This window comes from Doryrhamphus excisus, linkage group LG12, assembly GCF_037039965.1.
Source record: "Doryrhamphus excisus strain RoL-2023G ecotype Guam linkage group LG12, RoL_Dexc_Guam_v1.1, whole genome shotgun sequence".
Classification (NCBI taxonomy): Eukaryota; Metazoa; Chordata; class Actinopteri; order Syngnathiformes; family Syngnathidae; genus Doryrhamphus; species Doryrhamphus excisus.
The window spans coordinates 17,840,407-17,860,770 of NC_136368.1; the positions used below are offsets into that span (position 1 = coordinate 17,840,407).

The 20,364-nt window shown below is 47.8% G+C and overlaps 4 protein-coding genes across 6 annotated transcripts in view; all 4 read left to right on the plus strand.

Annotated features, from left to right (window-relative positions):
- The window catches only part of col6a3 (collagen, type VI, alpha 3), an 83,214-nt gene that overhangs the window by 12,803 nt on the left and 50,047 nt on the right, over positions 1–20,364 (plus strand). For all 3 annotated transcript variants that reach the window (XM_058081275.2, XM_058081276.2, XM_058081278.2), the window contains 3 exons: positions 309–902; positions 2,101–2,724; positions 2,821–3,411. In XM_058081275.2, the coding sequence (XP_057937258.2) occupies positions 309–902; positions 2,101–2,724; positions 2,821–3,411 (1,809 nt within the window). The remainder of the gene's footprint in view (positions 1–308; positions 903–2,100; positions 2,725–2,820; positions 3,412–20,364) is intronic.
- LOC144901569 (collagen alpha-3(VI) chain-like) lies at positions 3,575–6,155 on the plus strand. Its single transcript, XM_078795430.1, has 2 exons — positions 3,575–4,099; positions 5,475–6,155. The coding sequence occupies exons 1-2, from the start codon at positions 3,706–3,708 to the stop codon at positions 6,128–6,130; spliced, it is 1,050 nt and encodes a 349-aa protein (XP_078651556.1). The 5' UTR covers positions 3,575–3,705; the 3' UTR covers positions 6,131–6,155.
- LOC144901570 (collagen alpha-3(VI) chain-like) lies at positions 4,377–5,510 on the plus strand (the record flags this gene model as incomplete). The annotated part of the gene is made up of 1 exon (XM_078795431.1): positions 4,377–5,510. A coding segment is annotated over one exon (792 nt), but the record flags the coding sequence as incomplete, so codon positions are not given.
- Positions 6,155–8,342, plus strand: LOC144901568 (collagen alpha-3(VI) chain-like). Its single transcript, XM_078795429.1, has 3 exons — positions 6,155–6,766; positions 6,934–7,518; positions 7,619–8,342. The coding sequence occupies exons 1-3, from the start codon at positions 6,241–6,243 to the stop codon at positions 8,230–8,232; spliced, it is 1,725 nt and encodes a 574-aa protein (XP_078651555.1). The 5' UTR covers positions 6,155–6,240; the 3' UTR covers positions 8,233–8,342.

The following is a 20,364-nucleotide window of genomic DNA, read 5'->3' on the forward strand; positions in this document are numbered from 1 at the left end:
CTTGAGGGAGTCTAACTAATGTGAATAAAGCAGGCCAACAAAGATTAAATTCAAATGGAATAATATATTATAAATGTTTTGGAAAAGGTGTAAGTGGAACAAAACATGATATGAACTGCCTGTAGGTCAGCAATAGAATTAAAGTATTATTATTATGATTATTATTATTAACAACTGGAACTTCACATATACATTTACATTATGTGTAAAATTTAGTGTTTTAGTGCATGTAAATATGGTCAGTGTCATTTTTAATATTGCAAGATTACATAAACTGTATTCTCTCATATTTCCTCTTTTTTTGTCAGCTTTGGCCGTTGGAAAAAGAGACATCATTTTCCTCCTTGATAGTACAATGGGCGCCACTGTGATCAACTCGGTACGTGAGTTCATCAGGCGCTTCGTTGACATCATGCCCATTGGCCCAAATGATGTTCAAGTGGGTTTGGCCCAATTCAGCAATGCCCCTCGACTTGAGATGGACCTCAATTCCTACGGATCCAGAGAGACCTTAACAGCTGCTTTGGGTAGAATCAAACCAAGGTCGGGACAGACAGTCAACATCGGCGCAGCCTTGGACTTTGTGAGGACAAACATGTTACGTCCTGAGAAGGGCAGTCGTCTCCATCAAGGTGTACCACAGCTTTTACTCTTGATGACGACTAAAAAGTCCAGTGACAGCGTGCAAGGACCAGCAAGGGCTCTGCAGGAAATGGGTGTGCTAACCTTGGCTGCAGGCTCCAAGGCGGCTGATGAGGAAGAGCTGAAGCAAATTGCCTTTACTGACAGTGTTGTCTTTACTCTGAGGGATTTCCGAATGCTGCTCCGCAACCCAAAGGCGATTGTTGATGCACTCTCCACTCTCGCTGGGGTCGTTGTGACTGAGGGTCCTACTGAGCCAGGTATTGTTCTCGCATTGTCTTCTAAATGAATCTACATGCTTATTGTGCACATTGCTTTTTTGTTTTAGTTGTTATTTAAACATCTGAGGTTAGTCCAGCTTCCTCCAACATTCCAAAAATATGAAAGCTAGGTTAATCGAAGACTATAAATTATCCATGGCTGGCAACCAGATTACATATTGACGACAAGCGGTATTGAAATAGATAAAGAATTGATGAATGGAAACCTTTAAGATCCAACACAATCCATTTGGTGACTGGTTGACCATTTTTTCAATTTTTCTGAGCAAAACATGTTTAAAATGCCATCTCAGTTTCAATGTTTTTATTTAACAAGCTGCATCATAAACACTGCAGTTTTACTTTTACCAGTATTTTTTGTGAACACCTATTATTATACTAAAAGCAATCCCATGTAGGTCGACTTATGTCCAGCCATTTGAACAAAACATTTAGATCTTAGACAAGTGCAACAATCGGAATTCGAACATTTTGAATTATTATTTCATTTTTTGGTAAAGCTTCTTATTGCCCTGCAAATTGGCTGGCAACCCATCGAGGGTGCGCCCCACGTCTCGGCCAAAGTTAGTCTCCTGCATAGTGAAGGCACCGCTGTACGCTATGTCGCCTCTCTCCTTCCCCTCTAAACCCGTCTGCTAGCTCGATGTTGACATTCCCCTATGATTTTGGATCATCATTTACAATAAAAATGACTGTTTTAATTATTAGATTAGATTCAGCTCCAGTAGCCAACAATGTATCTCTGTAGTTGCCAGTGGAACATAAATGCGGAATATCACGGAATCACGAATATGTGAGAATCTACTGTACACGTACTGTCTGCCCCACCCCACTGACAGATCCGGGGTCAAGTCAACATCTTTGTGTGGAGATTGCATGTTCTCTCCATGCTTACGTGTGTTTTTTCCACGTACTCCAACTTTCCATATCCAAAAAACATGCATTCTATTTTAATTGTAGTATCTAAATTGTCTATAGTGTGGATGCTTGTTTGAATATATTTGTCCTGATACATGCCATCTCACGACAATCTTATCGGTATAGGAACAGGCGGATGGCTTTTGCAATGAACCAAAATTAAATTTTCCTTGCTAATGTTTAAATTAATAATGTTGATTTTTTTGGCTGACAATCTGCTAAAAGCATTTCTGGGTGTGTTGTTTTTGCTTTTCCACAGTTGTTGAGATAACTACAGTCCAGACTCAAAAGGTGCTCCGGGATATTGTCTTCTTAGTGGATGGCTCAAACTACATTGGCGGCCATAACTTTCCATACGTACGAGACTTCATGATCAATGTGGTCAATCAACTTGATGTGCGCCCTGACAGAGTCCAGATTGGTCTCCTGCAGTTTGCTGAGCAACCCAAAATCGAGTTCTATCTAAACAGCTTCCGCAACAGACAAGATGTTGTGGACAGGATCTCTCAACTCAGACTGACTGGAGGCTCAGTTTTGAACACGGGCGGAGCCATGAATTATGCCCTCTCCAACATGTTCCAGACATCCACAGGGTCACGCAGGAGGCAAAGAGTCCAGCAGGTGTTGGTCCTTATCACGGGCGGTCCGACCCAAGATGAAATCAAAAGTGTAGCTGATAAACTGGCTTTGGGTGGGGTTCTGACCTTTGTGGTCAGTTCCGGACAAGCAGAACAGGACTTGCTGAGAAGAGTTGCCTTTGTTCCAGAGTTGGCTTATCATGAACCAAGCTTCTCTTATTTACCAGCTGTGGCTGAACAAATTATGCCAAAGTTGATAACAGTGGTTGGTGATACCGATATATCAACAGTCACTGAAGAACCCGGTGAGTTTTTTTGTCTTTATTTCCCACTTAATGATGTACTGTGATTTTAATGAGAGGCTGCCAAGTTTTACAAAGTTTTTTTTTTGTTTTTCACAGTGGTTGCTGGATCTGAAAGGGATGTTGCCTTCCTTATTGATGGCACTGACTACGTTCGACAAGATTTTGCTTACATCCGAGATTTTATCCTCAAAGTAATTGAACCGCTTGACATTGGGAGCGACAAGGTGCGAATTTCAGTGGTTCAGCACAGCGAGAGACCAACACCAAATTTCTACCTTAATACTTATAATACCAAGGACGAGGTTTTGAGAGCAGTCAACGGACTAACACTGGCTGGAGGACGTAGTCTCAACACAGGCTCTGCTCTGAAATTCATGAAGGACACTATCTTGTCTGAGAGGTATGGCAGCAGGAGGGCACGGAATGTCCCCCAGTTTTTGATCGTGTTGGCTGGAAGCCGATCCAGGGATAACGTGAAGGATCCTGCCGGTGAACTAAAGACCGAAGGAGTTGTACCATTTGGTGTCGGTGTCAAGGATGCAGACCGCAAGCAGATTGAGGACATTTCACACAACCCTTCGTTTGCCTTCACTGTGAAGGAATTCAGTGAACTCGATACTGTACCACAACGACTCAACACCTACGTAAGCCTTCCGAGGGTACAACTTGAAGACGTCCTACGACAAGGTATGAAAAAACACTTTTATTTCTGCTGTGTTTGGTCACCGGGTTTCTAAAAACGTGTTTACATATTTTTTTTAATTTATATTACAAGGTCATGCTGTGAAAAGAGATATTGTGTTTCTACTGGATGGCTCTGATAACACAAGAAACAAATTTTCAGAAATAAAACTCTTCCTTAAGAGCATAGTAGAGAGCCTCCATATCAGCGAGAACCAAGACAGGGTGTCTGTGGTTCAATTTGCTGATAAGCCCGACGTCAACTTCTATCTGAATTCCCACAAGACTGAGAGTCAAATTATGCACGGCATTGACAATTTAAGGCACCACGGTGGGAGTCGCCTTAATATCGGGGCAGCGCTGCAGTTTGTGAGGCACAGTGTCTTCACTTCTTCCTCTGGCAGTAGAAGGCTGGAAGGTGTGCCCCAAATTCTAATTCTTCTTGCTACCAATCCATCCACTGACGATGTGAGAAGCCCGGCTCTTGCTCTGAAAGAGCATGAAATTGTGTCAGTGGGGATCGGATTGGAAGATGCTGATTTTTCAGACTTGGAACTCATTTCATTCAATCCTGATTTCATATACAAAGTCACTAATGTGTCCAAGTTGCCCACAATCCAATCAAAACTTGTTGACATGCTGAATGCAAAGAAGGTCACAGAAGAATCCACAACAGGACTATCTGATTTTATAGGTAGGTACCATACTACTCTTACAATACTCTGGGTCCAATATACTGGGTGATACTGTAATTGTACGCTATACTGTTTTCTGTCTTTGCCTGTCAACAATGGAGCTGTTTTTACACAATCAACCACATGACAATGTTTATAATTAGAGGGTATTTCAATGGGTTCATCTTTCATTCCCTGCACAACTGCAGTACAGTTGTAGTCCTTGTGTCATGCTGATACATAGGCAAGGGCTACGGCGCCCTTGAATTTGTAGTCCTTGAAGTATCTTTATATTAATCTATTTATACACTTGATACAGGCCGAACTAAGAGGGATATAGTGTTCCTTCTTGATGGGTCAGATGATTCGAGAAATGGACTACCGGCTATTCGAGAGTTCATCAGAAGAATGGTAGAAGAGCTGGACATTGATGAAGATAAGGTTCGCGTGGCTGTCTTTCAATATAGTGACGACACCAGTGTTTATTTCAACTTGACAGCTCATAGTTCCAAAAAGGCTATCATTTATGCTGTAAGAAGCCTAAGGCATAAGGGAGGAAGGCCAAGGAACACTGGAGCTGCACTAGAGTTTGTGCGGGATTATGCTTTTACTGCTGCTGCTGGAAGCAGAGTTGCAGAGGGAGTCCCTCAGATTCTGTTTTTATTGACCGGAGGTGAATCCAATGATGATGTTTCAGGAGCTGCATCTGACCTAAAAAAAATTGGTGTTCTCTCTTTTGCTATTGGGATGAAAAATACTAAACAAGAAGAACTACAGGAAATTGCTTCCTCTTCAACTTACATTTTTAATCTGCCCTTTTTTGGTGAACTTTTGTCAGTTCAGCAAGAGATAGTGGCATTGGTCCAGGTGGGAAAAACACTTGAGCTTCCTGTAGGTAAGAATAATCTCTGGTTCATACTTTCTTTGGTTCTAGGCTTTTGCTCTTTGAACCACAATGAAACTGCATCAACATCTGAAGAAATTCTGTCGATCAGTTTCATATCGCTTACAACTCCCTTCACTTGTTGCCAGAAACTTGGTTGCTGGTTATGTTGCGTCTTTTTCTTGGCTCTCATTTTCCACTGGTAGACTTGAGAGCCTTTTCTTGACAGGTTTACATTATACCTCTGTTCAAGCTCTTCCTTGAGCCAATGATTATCACATCATTGATACTGACATTGATTCAACGGAATTCCTTTTCTACTTCCATCAGTTGCACTGTTTACAGAGGATGCTTCACCTTGCTTGTTTTTAAACACATTCGTTTCTTCAACTAGTGTCTCTTTATTGTTCTACCGTATCTTCAATTTTATAATCAACTAGTGGCTCTCACATATAAATGTAAATTGAACAATGTTTTCGATCTTTACCAAGAATTTCCTCTTTTTTTTCTAGTGGAACAAGAGTCCCTACAAAGAGACATTGTGTTTCTGGTAGATGGTTCAGATGACACTTTAAGCGGATTTCCAGCAATTAAAGATTTTATCAAACAAGTGGTACAAACACTCACTGTTGGTGACAACAGAGACCGAGTTGCCGTCGTCCAATATAGTGAAGATCCAGAGATGCATTTTAGTTTCAACACCTACACAGATTCACAAGATGTTCTGAATACTGTCCAGCAGTTGAAACATAAAGGCGGTGGGCCCCTCAACACTGGGGCAGCTCTTGAATATGTGAGAGCCAATGCTTTCACTGACTCCTCTGGGAGCCGGCGCAGAGAAGGCGTACCTCAGATATTGATTCTTTTGAATGGAGGGAGATCTCAAGATGATGTTACGAGTGCTGCTGCAGCTCTTAAAGAGGACAACGTGTTCACCTTCTGTGTAGGAACCACAAATTCTGATATACTTGAGCTACAAACTATTGCACAAATCCCTTCCTATGCCTTTGGTCTGCGTCGTTTTGAAGATATTGGCAGAATCCATGAGCAACTTGTCTCATTTGTAAAAAGAGTGCCTCGGCAGCCCAGATCTAAGCCTCTGACTGTATTAGGTAAGCTGATGTTTGTATTAGGTCTATCTGTCTTGTCTGTCTATATATGCCTATAACTCCATCTTTCTTTTCTACTGTAAATGCCCATGTGGTTTCAGATTCCATCAGTCGGGACATTGTATTTTTGCTTGACGGATCCAATGAGTCTGAACCAACATTCAAAGATATGAAAGACTTTGTACTCGGGATAGTGGCAGAACTTCACATCAACACAAACAAAGATCATGTGGCTGTGGTTCAGTACAGCGACACAGCGCAGATTCATTTTGACTTGGATAATTTTTCCACAGAAGACATTGTGGTTGATGCAATAAGAGGTCTAAGTCACAAAGGAGGGTCACCAAACAACATTGGAGCAGCTCTCGAGTATGTCAGGGAGTACATATTTACTCCTGAGTCAGGAAGTAGACGCCTCGAGGGTGTCCCACAAATACTTTTTGTTCTAAGCAATGGAAGATCAGCAGATGACATAAGAGCTCCTGTCAGAATGCTGAAGGAGATTGGTGTGATGATAATTGCCATTGGAACAGCCAATGCGGATACCCTAGAGTTACAGACAATGTCTCACAATGCCAATTATGCACTTTCTGTGAATAATTACAAGGAGCTTCCAACTGCAAAGGCGGGTGTGTTATCACTACTTAAAGAAGCTCCCCGTCATTTAGAGCAATCTGCCCCAAAGGAGAGTTTTGGTAAGCTGTTCTGTGTTTCATTTGCTTTTCTAAAATTGTGAACAAAAACATGATAGAGTTCAGTACTGAAGGATTGTTTATGATGACAAATTGTTTTGTAGCTAGTAATTCCTTACAAAAGACAATCATTTTCGCTGCCTTATTTTACATGTTTGTCTTGACTGCAGATTCAAGGAAAAATGATGTCATTTTTCTGATTGATGGATCACATGACTCTCGAAATGGCTTTGAAGCGATACGACAATTTATTGAGAACATCGCTGAAAATTTGAATCTTGACAATAACAGAGACCAAGTGGCTGTCGTTCAATACAGTCGCAATTCCACCGTCAATTTCTACTTAAATTCTTATTCATCGAAGGCCGATGTGCTCAATTCCATCCGAACAATGAGACATAAGTATGGAAGACCCCTCAACCTGGGCAAAGCACTGGAGTTTGTCAGAGACAATGTCTTTACAGCTTCAGTTGGAGGTCGCCATGAAAATCTGGTTCCTCAGTATCTGTTTGTTTTCAGTGGAGGCAGATCAAGGGATGATGTGAGAGGACCAGCACAGTCTCTTAAAAAACATGGAATAAAGACTTTCACTATCGGAACAAATAATGCTGATACATTGGAAATGCAAAACATCTCTTTTACACCATCACATTTTTTTTCTGTAACAAGTTTTACAAATTTGCCAAGTATACACCAATCCCTGAATGCAATCTTAAAGGAAGTTGAAGAAACAACTGGATATACATCTGCAGTTGGTAAGAAATAGCTAAATAATTTTAAGTGACAAAATTAATATTTTTGGAAAGAAGACATTATGTGAGTATGAAACGATATTTTTGTCTGTTTTGATTTCAGGTACCTCAACAGTTACAAAATTAGACCTCCATGGTCCTGCTGATGTTGTTTTTCTCATTGCTGGCTCTGTTGATATGCAAGAAAAAGAAGGACCCATTTTGAATTTTGTGAGGGAGTTTGTTAAAGAAATAGAAATTGGGCCAAGCAATGTACAAGTTGCTTTCATTCAGTACAACACAGATGTGACAGCTGACTTTTTGTTGAACACATATGCACAAAAAGATGATGTGATGAGGCATTTGAGCAATGTAAAACTGAAGGGAGGTGCCACTGTGAATACCGGGGTCGCACTTGATTACGTTAAAAAGAATGTGTTCACCACATCATCAGGAAGCAGAGCCCAGAGTGGAATCCCACAGTCATTGATTGTCTTAAGTGGGACAAAGTCAGAAGATAATGTCTCAGAGCCAGTGAAAAGACTCAGAGAGGCTGGAATTGTCCTTTATAGCGTTGGAATGCATCATGCAAATCAACAAGAGATGGAGAAAATTGCACACAGTGCTGAAACAAAATATTTCATCGAAGAGATTTCTGACTTTCCTCTTGTAACTCAACGTTTACTCTCAGCAGTACTATCTCGCAAAGGCACAATTTCCCCTGCTATTGGTAAGTAGAAATTTCAATGAATTAATATCCCTGTAGAAAATGTGACTGTGGTAATTCGAGCCTTGACATGACTCCAGGAAATTGCAAATGTCAGATAGTAAGATTTGTAAAACAGTCTTGAACCCACGTTAACAATGAAAATGGTAGGCATTTTGGTTGGCACAAATGTCACTTGGGAGACAGTGGAACAACAAGCTAATATGGCCCATAAAGTGATGTGGTTATTTTGTTGAATGGATATGACGCAATGACTTTGTCCAAAAAGTATGAGAAATGCATGAAATGTTGGCTGGTATTTAAGTGTGTTGGAAGGTGATGGGGTTGGAGATCCATGTCAGATAGTAAGACTGTGAAAATAGCCTTGATTCTGCATTAACAGGGACAGGGGTACAACTTGAGGTCAGTGGAAATCACATCACTTTCAGTCGGAAGAAGGGAATGCAGTCAGAGGGCTCAGACACAGAGGAGGCCGACCTGTCAACACAGGGGCCGCCCTCCAATATGTCAGAGACAACGTGTTTACAAACTCCTCTGGGAGTAGGCAGCAGCAAGGTGTTCCTCAAATCTTGATCCTTCTAAATCGTGGGAGATCTGATTGGGAGATTGACAACATTGATACCCCAGCCTCTGCTCTCAAACAGCGGGGCATTTTTACAATCAGCTATGGAACAAAGAGCTCAGACAGCGACGAGCTGCAGAGGATTTGCTATGATTCCAGCTATTCTCGATCAGTGGCTGAGCTGACTGACCTCCCCAGTGTCCAAGATCAGCTCTCCGCTGTAATGAGCAGGGTGCTAAGGGCAGCGCCCGAGACACCGACAATGAATGATAAGCCAGATCCCCATCCCAAACTCGTGGCAGCATGACATGTTAGCTGGTATTTGAGTCTGTCGGAAAGTAGTGGGGTTGGGGGTCTGTGTCAGATAATAAGAGTGAATGAACATCCTTGAGCCCGCGTTAGCAGAGAAGGCGGTGGACCTTACACCTTGAGGTCGGCTTGAATCACATGACTTTCAGAAGGTGGCGCACCGAGCTAATATGTCCCGTATTTTGTGTGCCGCAGTGGACAGACAGCCAGGTGGAAGGGATGTGGTTTTCTTGTTGGATGGATCTGACACCACAAGAAATGGATTCCCGGCTATGAGAGACTTTGTCCAAAGAGTAGTAGAGACGCTGAGCGTGGACGACAAGAAAGACCGTGTCTCGGTGGTTCAGTACAGCAGAGATGCAGCTGTCCAGTTCTATCTGAACACATACACAACAAAGGGCCAGATCCTTGAAATTGTCCGAGGTTTGAGACACAGAGGTGGAAGACCCCTCAACACCGGAGCAGCTCTCCAGTACTTGAGCGACAACGTCTTCACAGCCTCTGCCGGCAGCAGGCGGCTGGACGGAGTTCCACAGGTCCTCATATTGCTCAGCGGCGGAAGGTCTTTTGACAGCGTGGATGCACCGGCTGCTGCTCTCAAACAGCTGGGAGTGCTGGTCTTTGCCATCGGAACCAGGAGCTCCGATAGCAGAGAACTGCAGAAGATAGCCCACGATCCCAGATACGCTCTGTCTGTGACTGAATTCACTGACCTACCCAGTGTCCAGCAACAGCTTCAGTCCTCCGTGGAGGATGTGGTGATTGATTCCACGCCAGAATCGCCACCAGTGATTGGTACGTTGACGTGGGCTGGGCACGGATAGGCAATCTGTCTTCCGTTTTCCGTACCTTAGAACAATTTGAAGTCAAAGGAGGCTACGCCAGTAACTTCCAAAAGTGTCAAACCACGTGATGTTTAGTCAAGCGGTATGTATCGCCGTTTCACAAGTGTGTTTTATCGTCTGTCCTCCCGTCTTTTTGCAGCCGACACCGATGCCAAAAAGGATATTGTATTCCTTCTTGATGGGTCAGATGGCACAAGGAATGGCTTCCCCGCAATGCGTGATTTTGTTGAAAGAGTGCTGGAGAAACTCAGTGTGGGGGCAAACAGAGACCGTGTTTCTGTGGTCCAGTACAGCAGAGACGCAGAGGTGCAATTCTATCTGAACACCTACACCACGAGTGAGGCCATTGGGGATGCAGTCAGAGGGCTCAGACACAGAGGAGGCCGACCTGTGAACACAGGGGCCGCCCTCCAATATGTCAGAGACAACGTGTTTACAAACTCCTCTGGGAGTAGGCAGCAGCAAGGTGTTCCTCAAATCTTGATCCTGCTGAATGGTGGTAGATCTTTTGACAACGTTGATGCCCCGGCCTCTGCTCTCAAACAGCGGGGCATCTTTACAATCAGCATTGGAACACAGAGCTCAGACAGCAACGAGCTGCAGAAGATTTCCTATGATCCTAGCTATTCTCTATCAGTGGCTGAGCTGACTGACCTCCCCAGTGTCCAAGATCAGCTCTCCGCTGTGATGAGCAGGGCGCTGAGGGCAGCGCCCGGGACACCGACGGTGACTGGTAAGCCAGATCTCCATCCCAAACTCGGGGGAAGCATGACATGTTGGCTGGTATTCGAGAGTGTCGGTCGGTGGTGGGGTTGGGGGTCTGTGTGAGGTAGTAAGAGTGGGTCAACAGCCTGGAGCCGCGTTACCAGAGAGATGGTGGCCCTTGAGGTCAGCGCAAATCACGTCAGTTTGTCATATCCTGTATTTTGTGTGCTGCAGTGGACAGACAGCCAGGCGGAAGGGATGTGGTTTTCTTGTTGGATGGATCTGACGCCACAAGAAATGGATTCCCGGCTATGAGAGACTTTGTCCAAAGAGTAGTAGAGACGCTGAGCGTGGACGACAAGAAAGACCGTGTCTCGGTGGTTCAGTACAGCAGAGATGCAGCTGTCCAGTTCTATCTGAACACATACACAACAAAGGGCCAGATCCTTGAAATTGTCCGAGGTTTGAGACACAGAGGTGGAAGACCCCTCAACACCGGAGCAGCTCTCCAGTACTTGAGCGACAACGTCTTCACAGCCTCTGCCGGCAGCAGGCGGCTGGACGGAGTTCCACAGGTCCTCATATTGCTCAGCGGCGGAAGGTCTTTTGACAGCGTGGATGCACCGGCTGCTGCTCTCAAACAGCTGGGAGTGCTGGTCTTTGCCATCGGAACCAGGAGCTCCGACAGCAGAGAACTGCAGAAGATAGCCCACGATCCCAGATACGCTCTGTCTGTGACTGAATTCACTGACCTACCCAGTGTCCAGCAACAGCTTCAGTCCTCCGTGGAGGATGTGGTGATTGATTCCACGCCAGAATCGCCACCAGTGATTGGTACGTTGACGTGGGCTGGGCACGGATAGGCAATCTGTCTTCCGTTTTCCGTACCTTAGAACAATTTGAAGTCAAAGGAGGCGGCGCCAGTAACTTCCAAAAGTGTCAAACCACGTGATGTTTAGTCAAGCGGTATGTATCGCCGTTTCACAAGTGTGTTTTATCGTCTGTCCTCCCGTCTTTTTGCAGCCGACACCGATGCCAAAAAGGATATCGTATTCCTTCTTGATGGGTCAGATGGCACAAGGAATGGCTTCCCCGCAATGCGTGATTTTGTTGAAAGAGTGCTGGAGAAACTCAATGTGGGGGCAAACAGAGACCGTGTTTCTGTGGTCCAGTACAGCAGAGACGCAGAGGTGCAATTCTATCTGAACACCTACACCACGAGTGAGGCCATTGGGGATGCAGTCAGAGGGCTCAGACACAGAGGAGGCCGACCTGTGAACACAGGGGCCGCCCTCCAATATGTCAGAGACAACGTGTTTACAAACTCCTCTGGGAGTAGGCAGCAGCAAGGTGTTCCTCAAATCTTGATCCTGCTGAATGGTGGTAGATCTTTTGACAACGTTGATGCCCCGGCCTCTGCTCTCAAACAGCGGGGCATCTTTACAATCAGCATTGGAACACAGAGCTCAGACAGCAACGAGCTGCAGAAGATTTCCTATGATCCTAGCTATTCTCTATCAGTGGCTGAGCTGACTGACCTCCCCAGTGTCCAAGATCAGCTCTCCGCTGTGATGAGCAGGGCGCTGAGGGCAGCGCCCGGGACACCGACGGTGACTGGTAAGCCAGATCTCCATCCCAAACTCGGGGGAAGCATGACATGTTGGCTGGTATTCGAGAGTGTCGGACGGTGGTGGGGTTGGGGGTCTGTGTGAGGTAGTAAGAGTGGGTCAACAGCCTGGAGCCGCGTTACCAGAGAGATGGTGGCCCTTGAGGTCAGCGCAAATCACGTCAGTTTGTCATATCCTGTATTTTGTGTGCTGCAGTGGACAGACAGCCAGGCGGAAGGGATGTGGTTTTCTTGTTGGATGGATCTGACGCCACAAGAAATGGATTCCCGGCTATGAGAGACTTTGTCCAAAGAGTAGTAGAGACGCTGAGCGTGGACGACAAGAAAGACCGTGTCTCGGTGGTTCAGTACAGCAGAGATGCAGCTGTCCAGTTCTATCTGAACACATACACAACAAAGGGCCAGATCCTTGAAATTGTCCGAGGTTTGAGACACAGAGGTGGAAGACCCCTCAACACCGGAGCAGCTCTCCAGTACTTGAGCGACAACGTCTTCACAGCCTCTGCCGGCAGCAGGCGGCTGGACGGAGTTCCACAGGTCCTCATATTGCTCAGCGGCGGAAGGTCTTTTGACAGCGTGGATGCACCGGCTGCTGCTCTCAAACAGCTGGGAGTGCTGGTCTTTGCCATCGGAACCAGGAGCTCCGACAGCAGAGAACTGCAGAAGATAGCCCACGATCCCAGATACGCTCTGTCTGTGACTGAATTCACTGACCTACCCAGTGTCCAGCAACAGCTTCAGTCCTCCGTGGAGGATGTGGTGATTGATTCCACGCCAGAATCGCCACCAGTGATTGGTACGTTGACGTGGGCTGGGCACGGATAGGCAATCTGTCTTCCGTTTTCCGTACCTTAGAACAATTTGAAGTCAAAGGAGGCGGCGCCAGTAACTTCCAAAAGTGTCAAACCACGTGATGTTTAGTCAAGCGGTATGTATCGCCGTTTCACAAGTGTGTTTTATCGTCTGTCCTCCCGTCTTTTTGCAGCCGACACCGATGCCAAAAAGGATATCGTATTCCTTCTTGATGGGTCAGATGGCACAAGGAATGGCTTCCCCGCAATGCGTGATTTTGTTGAAAGAGTGCTGGAGAAACTCAATGTGGGGGCAAACAGAGACCGTGTTTCTGTGGTCCAGTACAGCAGAGACGCAGAGGTGCAATTCTATCTGAACACCTACACCACGAGTGAGGCCATTGGGGATGCAGTCAGAGGGCTCAGACACAGAGGAGGCCGACCTGTGAACACAGGGGCCGCCCTCCAATATGTCAGAGACAACGTGTTTACAAACTCCTCTGGGAGTAGGCAGCAGCAAGGTGTTCCTCAAATCTTGATCCTGCTGAATGGTGGTAGATCTTTTGACAACGTTGATGCCCCGGCCTCTGCTCTCAAACAGCGGGGCATCTTTACAATCAGCATTGGAACACAGAGCTCAGACAGCAACGAGCTGCAGAAGATTTCCTATGATCCTAGCTATTCTCTATCAGTGGCTGAGCTGACTGACCTCCCCAGTGTCCAAGATCAGCTCTCCGCTGTGATGAGCAGGGCGCTGAGGGCAGCGCCCGGGACACCGACGGTGACTGGTAAGCCAGATCTCCATCCCAAACTCGGGGGAAGCATGACATGTTGGCTGGTATTCGAGAGTGTCGGACGGTGGTGGGGTTGGGGGTCTGTGTGAGGTAGTAAGAGTGGGTCAACAGCCTGGAGCCGCGTTACCAGAGAGATGGTGGCCCTTGAGGTCAGCGCAAATCACGTCAGTTTGTCATATCCTGTATTTTGTGTGCTGCAGTGGACAGACAGCCAGGCGGAAGGGATGTGGTTTTCTTGTTGGATGGATCTGACGCCACAAGAAATGGATTCCCGGCTATGAGAGACTTTGTCCAAAGAGTAGTAGAGACGCTGAGCGTGGACGACAAGAAAGACCGTGTCTCGGTGGTTCAGTACAGCAGAGATGCAGCTGTCCAGTTCTATCTGAACACATACACAACAAAGGGCCAGATCCTTGAAATTGTCCGAGGTTTGAGACACAGAGGTGGAAGACCCCTCAACACCGGAGCAGCTCTCCAGTACTTGAGCGACAACGTCTTCACAGCCTCTGCCGGCAGCAGGCGGCTGGACGGAGTTCCACAGGTCCTCATATTGCTCAGCGGCGGAAGGTCTTTTGACAGCGTGGATGCACCGGCTGCTGCTCTCAAACAGCTGGGAGTGCTGGTCTTTGCCATCGGAACCAGGAGCTCCGACAGCAGAGAACTGCAGAAGATAGCCCACGATCCCAGATACGCTCTGTCTGTGACTGAATTCACTGACCTACCCAGTGTCCAGCAACAGCTTCAGTCCTCCGTGGAGGATGTGGTGATTGATTCCACGCCAGAATCGCCACCAGTGATTGGTACGTTGACGTGGGCTGGGCACGGATAGGCAATCTGTCTTCCGTTTTCCGTACCTTAGAACAATTTGAAGTCAAAGGAGGCGGCGCCAGTAACTTCCAAAAGTGTCAAACCACGTGATGTTTAGTCAAGCGGTATGTATCGCCGTTTCACAAGTGTGTTTTATCGTCTGTCCTCCCGTCTTTTTGCAGCCGACACCGATGCCAAAAAGGATATCGTATTCCTTCTTGATGGGTCAGATGGCACAAGGAATGGCTTCCCCGCAATGCGTGATTTTGTTGAAAGAGTGCTGGAGAAACTCAATGTGGGGGCAAACAGAGACCGTGTTTCTGTGGTCCAGTACAGCAGAGACGCAGAGGTGCAATTCTATCTGAACACCTACACCACGAGTGAGGCCATTGGGGATGCAGTCAGAGGGCTCAGACACAGAGGAGGCCGACCTGTGAACACAGGGGCCGCCCTCCAATATGTCAGAGACAACGTGTTTACAAACTCCTCTGGGAGTAGGCAGCAGCAAGGTGTTCCTCAAATCTTGATCCTGCTGAATGGTGGTAGATCTTTTGACAACGTTGATGCCCCGGCCTCTGCTCTCAAACAGCGGGGCATCTTTACAATCAGCATTGGAACACAGAGCTCAGACAGCAACGAGCTGCAGAAGATTTCCTATGATCCTAGCTATTCTCTATCAGTGGCTGAGCTGACTGACCTCCCCAGTGTCCAAGATCAGCTCTCCGCTGTGATGAGCAGGGCGCTGAGGGCAGCGCCCGGGACACCGACAGTGACTGGTAAGCCAGATCTCCATCCCAAACTCGGGGGAAGCATGACATGTTGGCTGGTATTCGAGAGTGTCGGACGGTGGTGGGGTTGGTGGTCTGTGTGAGGTAGTAAGAGTGGGTCAACAGCCTGGAGCCGCGTTACCAGAGAGATGGTGGCCCTTGAGGTCAGCGCAAATCACGTCAGTTTGTCATATCCTGTATTTTGTGTGCTGCAGTGGACAGACAGCCAGGCGGAAGGGATGTGGTTTTCTTGTTGGATGGATCTGACGCCACAAGAAATGGATTCCCGGCTATGAGAGACTTTGTCCAAAGAGTAGTAGAGACGCTGAGCGTGGACGACAAGAAAGACCGTGTCTCGGTGGTTCAGTACAGCAGAGATGCAGCTGTCCAGTTCTATCTGAACACATACACAACAAAGGGCCAGATCCTTGAAATTGTCCGAGGTTTGAGACACAGAGGTGGAAGACCCCTCAACACCGGAGCAGCTCTCCAGTACTTGAGCGACAACGTCTTCACAGCCTCTGCCGGCAGCAGGCGGCTGGACGGAGTTCCACAGGTCCTCATATTGCTCAGCGGCGGAAGGTCTTTTGACAGCGTGGATGCACCGGCTGCTGCTCTCAAACAGCTGGGAGTGCTGGTCTTTGCCATCGGAACCAGGAGCTCCGATAGCAGAGAACTGCAGAAGATAGCCCACGATCCCAGATACGCTCTGTCTGTGACTGAATTCACTGACCTACCCAGTGTCCAGCAACAGCTTCAGTCCTCCGTGGAGGATGTGGTGATTGATTCCACGCCAGAATCGCCACCAGTGATTGGTACGTTGACGTGGGCTGGGCACGGATAGGCAATCTGTCTTCCGTTTTCCGTACCTTAGAACAATTTGAAGTCAAAGGAGGCGGCGCCAGTAACTTCCAAAAGTGTCAAACCACGTGATGTTTAGTCAAGCGGTATGTATCGCCGTTTCACAAGTGTGTTTTATCGTCTGTCCTCCCGTCTTTTTGCAGCCGACACCGATGCCAAAAAGGATATCGTATTCCTTCTTGATGGGTCAGATGGCACAAGGAATGGCTTCCCCGCAATGCATGATTTTGTTGAAAGAGTGCTGGAGAAACTCAATGTGGGGGCAAACAGAGACCGTGTTTCTGTGGTCCAGTACAGCAGAGACGCAGAGGTGCAATTCTATCTGAACACCTACACCACGAGTGAGGCCATTGGGGATGCAGTCAGAGGGCTCAGACACAGAGGAGGCCGACCTGTGAACACAGGGGCCGCCCTCCAATATGTCAGAGACAACGTGTTTACAAACTCCTCTGGGAGTAGGCAGCAGCAAGGTGTTCCTCAAATCTTGATCCTGCTGAATGGTGGTAGATCTTTTGACAACGTTGATGCCCCGGCCTCTGCTCTCAAACAGCGGGGCATCTTTACAATCAGCATTGGAACACAGAGCTCAGACAGCAACGAGCTGCAGAAGATTTCCTATGATCCTAGCTATTCTCTATCAGTGGCTGAGCTGACTGACCTCCCCAGTGTCCAAGATCAGCTCTCCGCTGTGATGAGCAGGGCGCTGAGGGCAGCGCCCGGGACACCGACAGTGACTGGTAAGCCAGATCTCCATCCCAAACTCGGGGGAAGCATGACATGTTGGCTGGTATTCGAGAGTGTCGGACGGTGGTGGGGTTGGTGGTCTGTGTGAGGTAGTAAGAGTGGGTCAACAGCCTGGAGCCGCGTTACCAGAGAGATGGTGGCCCTTGAGGTCAGCGCAAATCACGTCAGTTTGTCATATCCTGTATTTTGTGTGCTGCAGTGGACAGACAGCCAGGCGGAAGGGATGTGGTTTTCTTGTTGGATGGATCTGACGCCACAAGAAATGGATTCCCGGCTATGAGAGACTTTGTCCAAAGAGTAGTAGAGACGCTGAGCGTGGACGACAAGAAAGACCGTGTCTCGGTGGTTCAGTACAGCAGAGATGCAGCTGTCCAGTTCTATCTGAACACATACACAACAAAGGGCCAGATCCTTGAAATTGTCCGAGGTTTGAGACACAGAGGTGGAAGACCCCTCAACACCGGAGCAGCTCTCCAGTACTTGAGCGACAACGTCTTCACAGCCTCTGCTGGCAGCAGGCGGCTGGACGGAGTTCCACAGGTCCTCATATTGCTCAGCGGCGGAAGGTCTTTTGACAGCGTGGATGCACCGGCTGCTGCTCTCAAACAGCTGGGAGTGCTGGTCTTTGCCATCGGAACCAGGAGCTCCGACAGCAGAGAACTGCAGAAGATAGCCCACGATCCCAGATACGCTCTGTCTGTGACTGAATTCACTGACCTACCCAGTGTCCAGCAACAGCTTCAGTCCTCCGTGGAGGATGTGGTGATTGATTCCACGCCAGAATCGCCACCAGTGATTGGTACGTTGACGTGGGCTGGGCACGGATAGGCAATCTGTCTTCCGTTTTCCGTACCTTAGAACAATTTGAAGTCAAAGGAGGCGGCGCCAGTAACTTCCAAAAGTGTCAAACCACGTGATGTTTAGTCAAGCGGTATGTATCGCCGTTTCACAAGTGTGTTTTATCGTCTGTCCTCCCGTCTTTTTGCAGCCGACACCGATGCCAAAAAGGATATCGTATTCCTTCTTGATGGGTCAGATGGCACAAGGAATGGCTTCCCCGCAATGCGTGATTTTGTTGAAAGAGTGCTGGAGAAACTCAATGTGGGGGCAAACAGAGACCGTGTTTCTGTGGTCCAGTACAGCAGAGACGCAGAGGTGCAATTCTATCTGAACACCTACACCACGAGTGAGGCCATTGGGGATGCAGTCAGAGGGCTCAGACACAGAGGAGGCCGACCTGTGAACACAGGGGCCGCCCTCCAATATGTCAGAGACAACGTGTTTACAAACTCCTCTGGGAGTAGGCAGCAGCAAGGTGTTCCTCAAATCTTGATCCTGCTGAATGGTGGTAGATCTTTTGACAACGTTGATGCCCCGGCCTCTGCTCTCAAACAGCGGGGCATCTTTACAATCAGCATTGGAAAACAGAGCTCAGACAGCAACGAGCTGCAGAAGATTTCCTATGATCCTAGCTATTCTCTATCAGTGGCTGAGCTGACTGACCTCCCCAGTGTCCAAGATCAGCTCTCCGCTGTGATGAGCAGGGCGCTGAGGGCAGCGCCCGGGACACCGACGGTGACTGGTAAGCCAGATCTCCATCCCAAACTCGGGGGAAGCATGACATGTTGGCTGGTATTCGAGAGTGTCGGACGGTGGTGGGGTTGGGGGTCTGTGTGAGGTAGTAAGAGTGGGTCAACAGCCTGGAGCCGCGTTACCAGAGAGATGGTGGCCCTTGAGGTCAGCGCAAATCACGTCAGTTTGTCATATCCTGTATTTTGTGTGCTGCAGTGGACAGACAGCCAGGCGGAAGGGATGTGGTTTTCTTGTTGGATGGATCTGACGCCACAAGAAATGGATTCCCGGCTATGAGAGACTTTGTCCAAAGAGTAGTAGAGACGCTGAGCGTGGACGACAAGAAAGACCGTGTCTCGGTGGTTCAGTACAGCAGAGATGCAGCTGTCCAGTTCTATCTGAACACATACACAACAAAGGGCCAGATCCTTGAAATTGTCCGAGGTTTGAGACACAGAGGTGGAAGACCCCTCAACACCGGAGCAGCTCTCCAGTACTTGAGCGACAACGTCTTCACAGCCTCTGCCGGCAGCAGGCGGCTGGACGGAGTTCCACAGGTCCTCATATTGCTCAGCGGCGGAAGGTCTTTTGACAGCGTGGATGCACCGGCTGCTGCTCTCAAACAGCTGGGAGTGCTGGTCTTTGCCATCGGAACCAGGAGCTCCGATAGCAGAGAACTGCAGAAGATAGCCCACGATCCCAGATACGCTCTGTCTGTGACTGAATTCACTGACCTACCCAGTGTCCAGCAACAGCTTCAGTCCTCCGTGGAGGATGTGGTGATTGATTCCACGCCAGAATCGCCACCAGTGATTGGTACGTTGACGTGGGCTGGGCACGGATAGGCAATCTGTCTTCCGTTTTCCGTACCTTAGAACAATTTGAAGTCAAAGGAGGCGGCGCCAGTAACTTCCAAAAGTGTCAAACCACGTGATGTTTAGTCAAGCGGTATGTATCGCCGTTTCACAAGTGTGTTTTATCGTCTGTCCTCCCGTCTTTTTGCAGCCGACACCGATGCCAAAAAGGATATCGTATTCCTTCTTGATGGGTCAGATGGCACAAGGAATGGCTTCCCCGCAATGCGTGATTTTGTTGAAAGAGTGCTGGAGAAACTCAATGTGGGGGCAAACAGAGACCATGTTTCTGTGGTCCAGTACAGCAGAGACGCAGAGGTGCAATTCTATCTGAACACCTACACCACGAGTGAGGCCATTGGGGATGCAGTCAGAGGGCTCAGACACAGAGGAGGCCGACCTGTGAACACAGGGGCCGCCCTCCAATATGTCAGAGACAACGTGTTTACAAACTCCTCTGGGAGTAGGCAGCAGCAAGGTGTTTCTCAAATCTTGATCCTGCTGAATGGTGGTAGATCTTTTGACAACGTTGATGCCCCGGCCTCTGCTCTCAAACAGCGGGGCATCTTTACAATCAGCATTGGAACACAGAGCTCAGACAGCAACGAGCTGCAGAAGATTTCCTATGATCCTAGCTATTCTCTATCAGTGGCTGAGCTGACTGACCTCCCCAGTGTCCAAGATCAGCTCTCCGCTGTGATGAGCAGGGCGCTGAGGGCAGCGCCCGGGACACCGACGGTGACTGGTAAGCCAGATCTCCATCCCAAACTCGGGGGAAGCATGACATGTTGGCTGGTATTTGAGAGTGTCGGACGGTGGTGGGGTTGGGGGTCTGTGTGAGGTAGTAAGAGTGGGTCAACAGCCTGGAGCCGCGTTACCAGAGAGATGGTGGCCCTTGAGGTCAG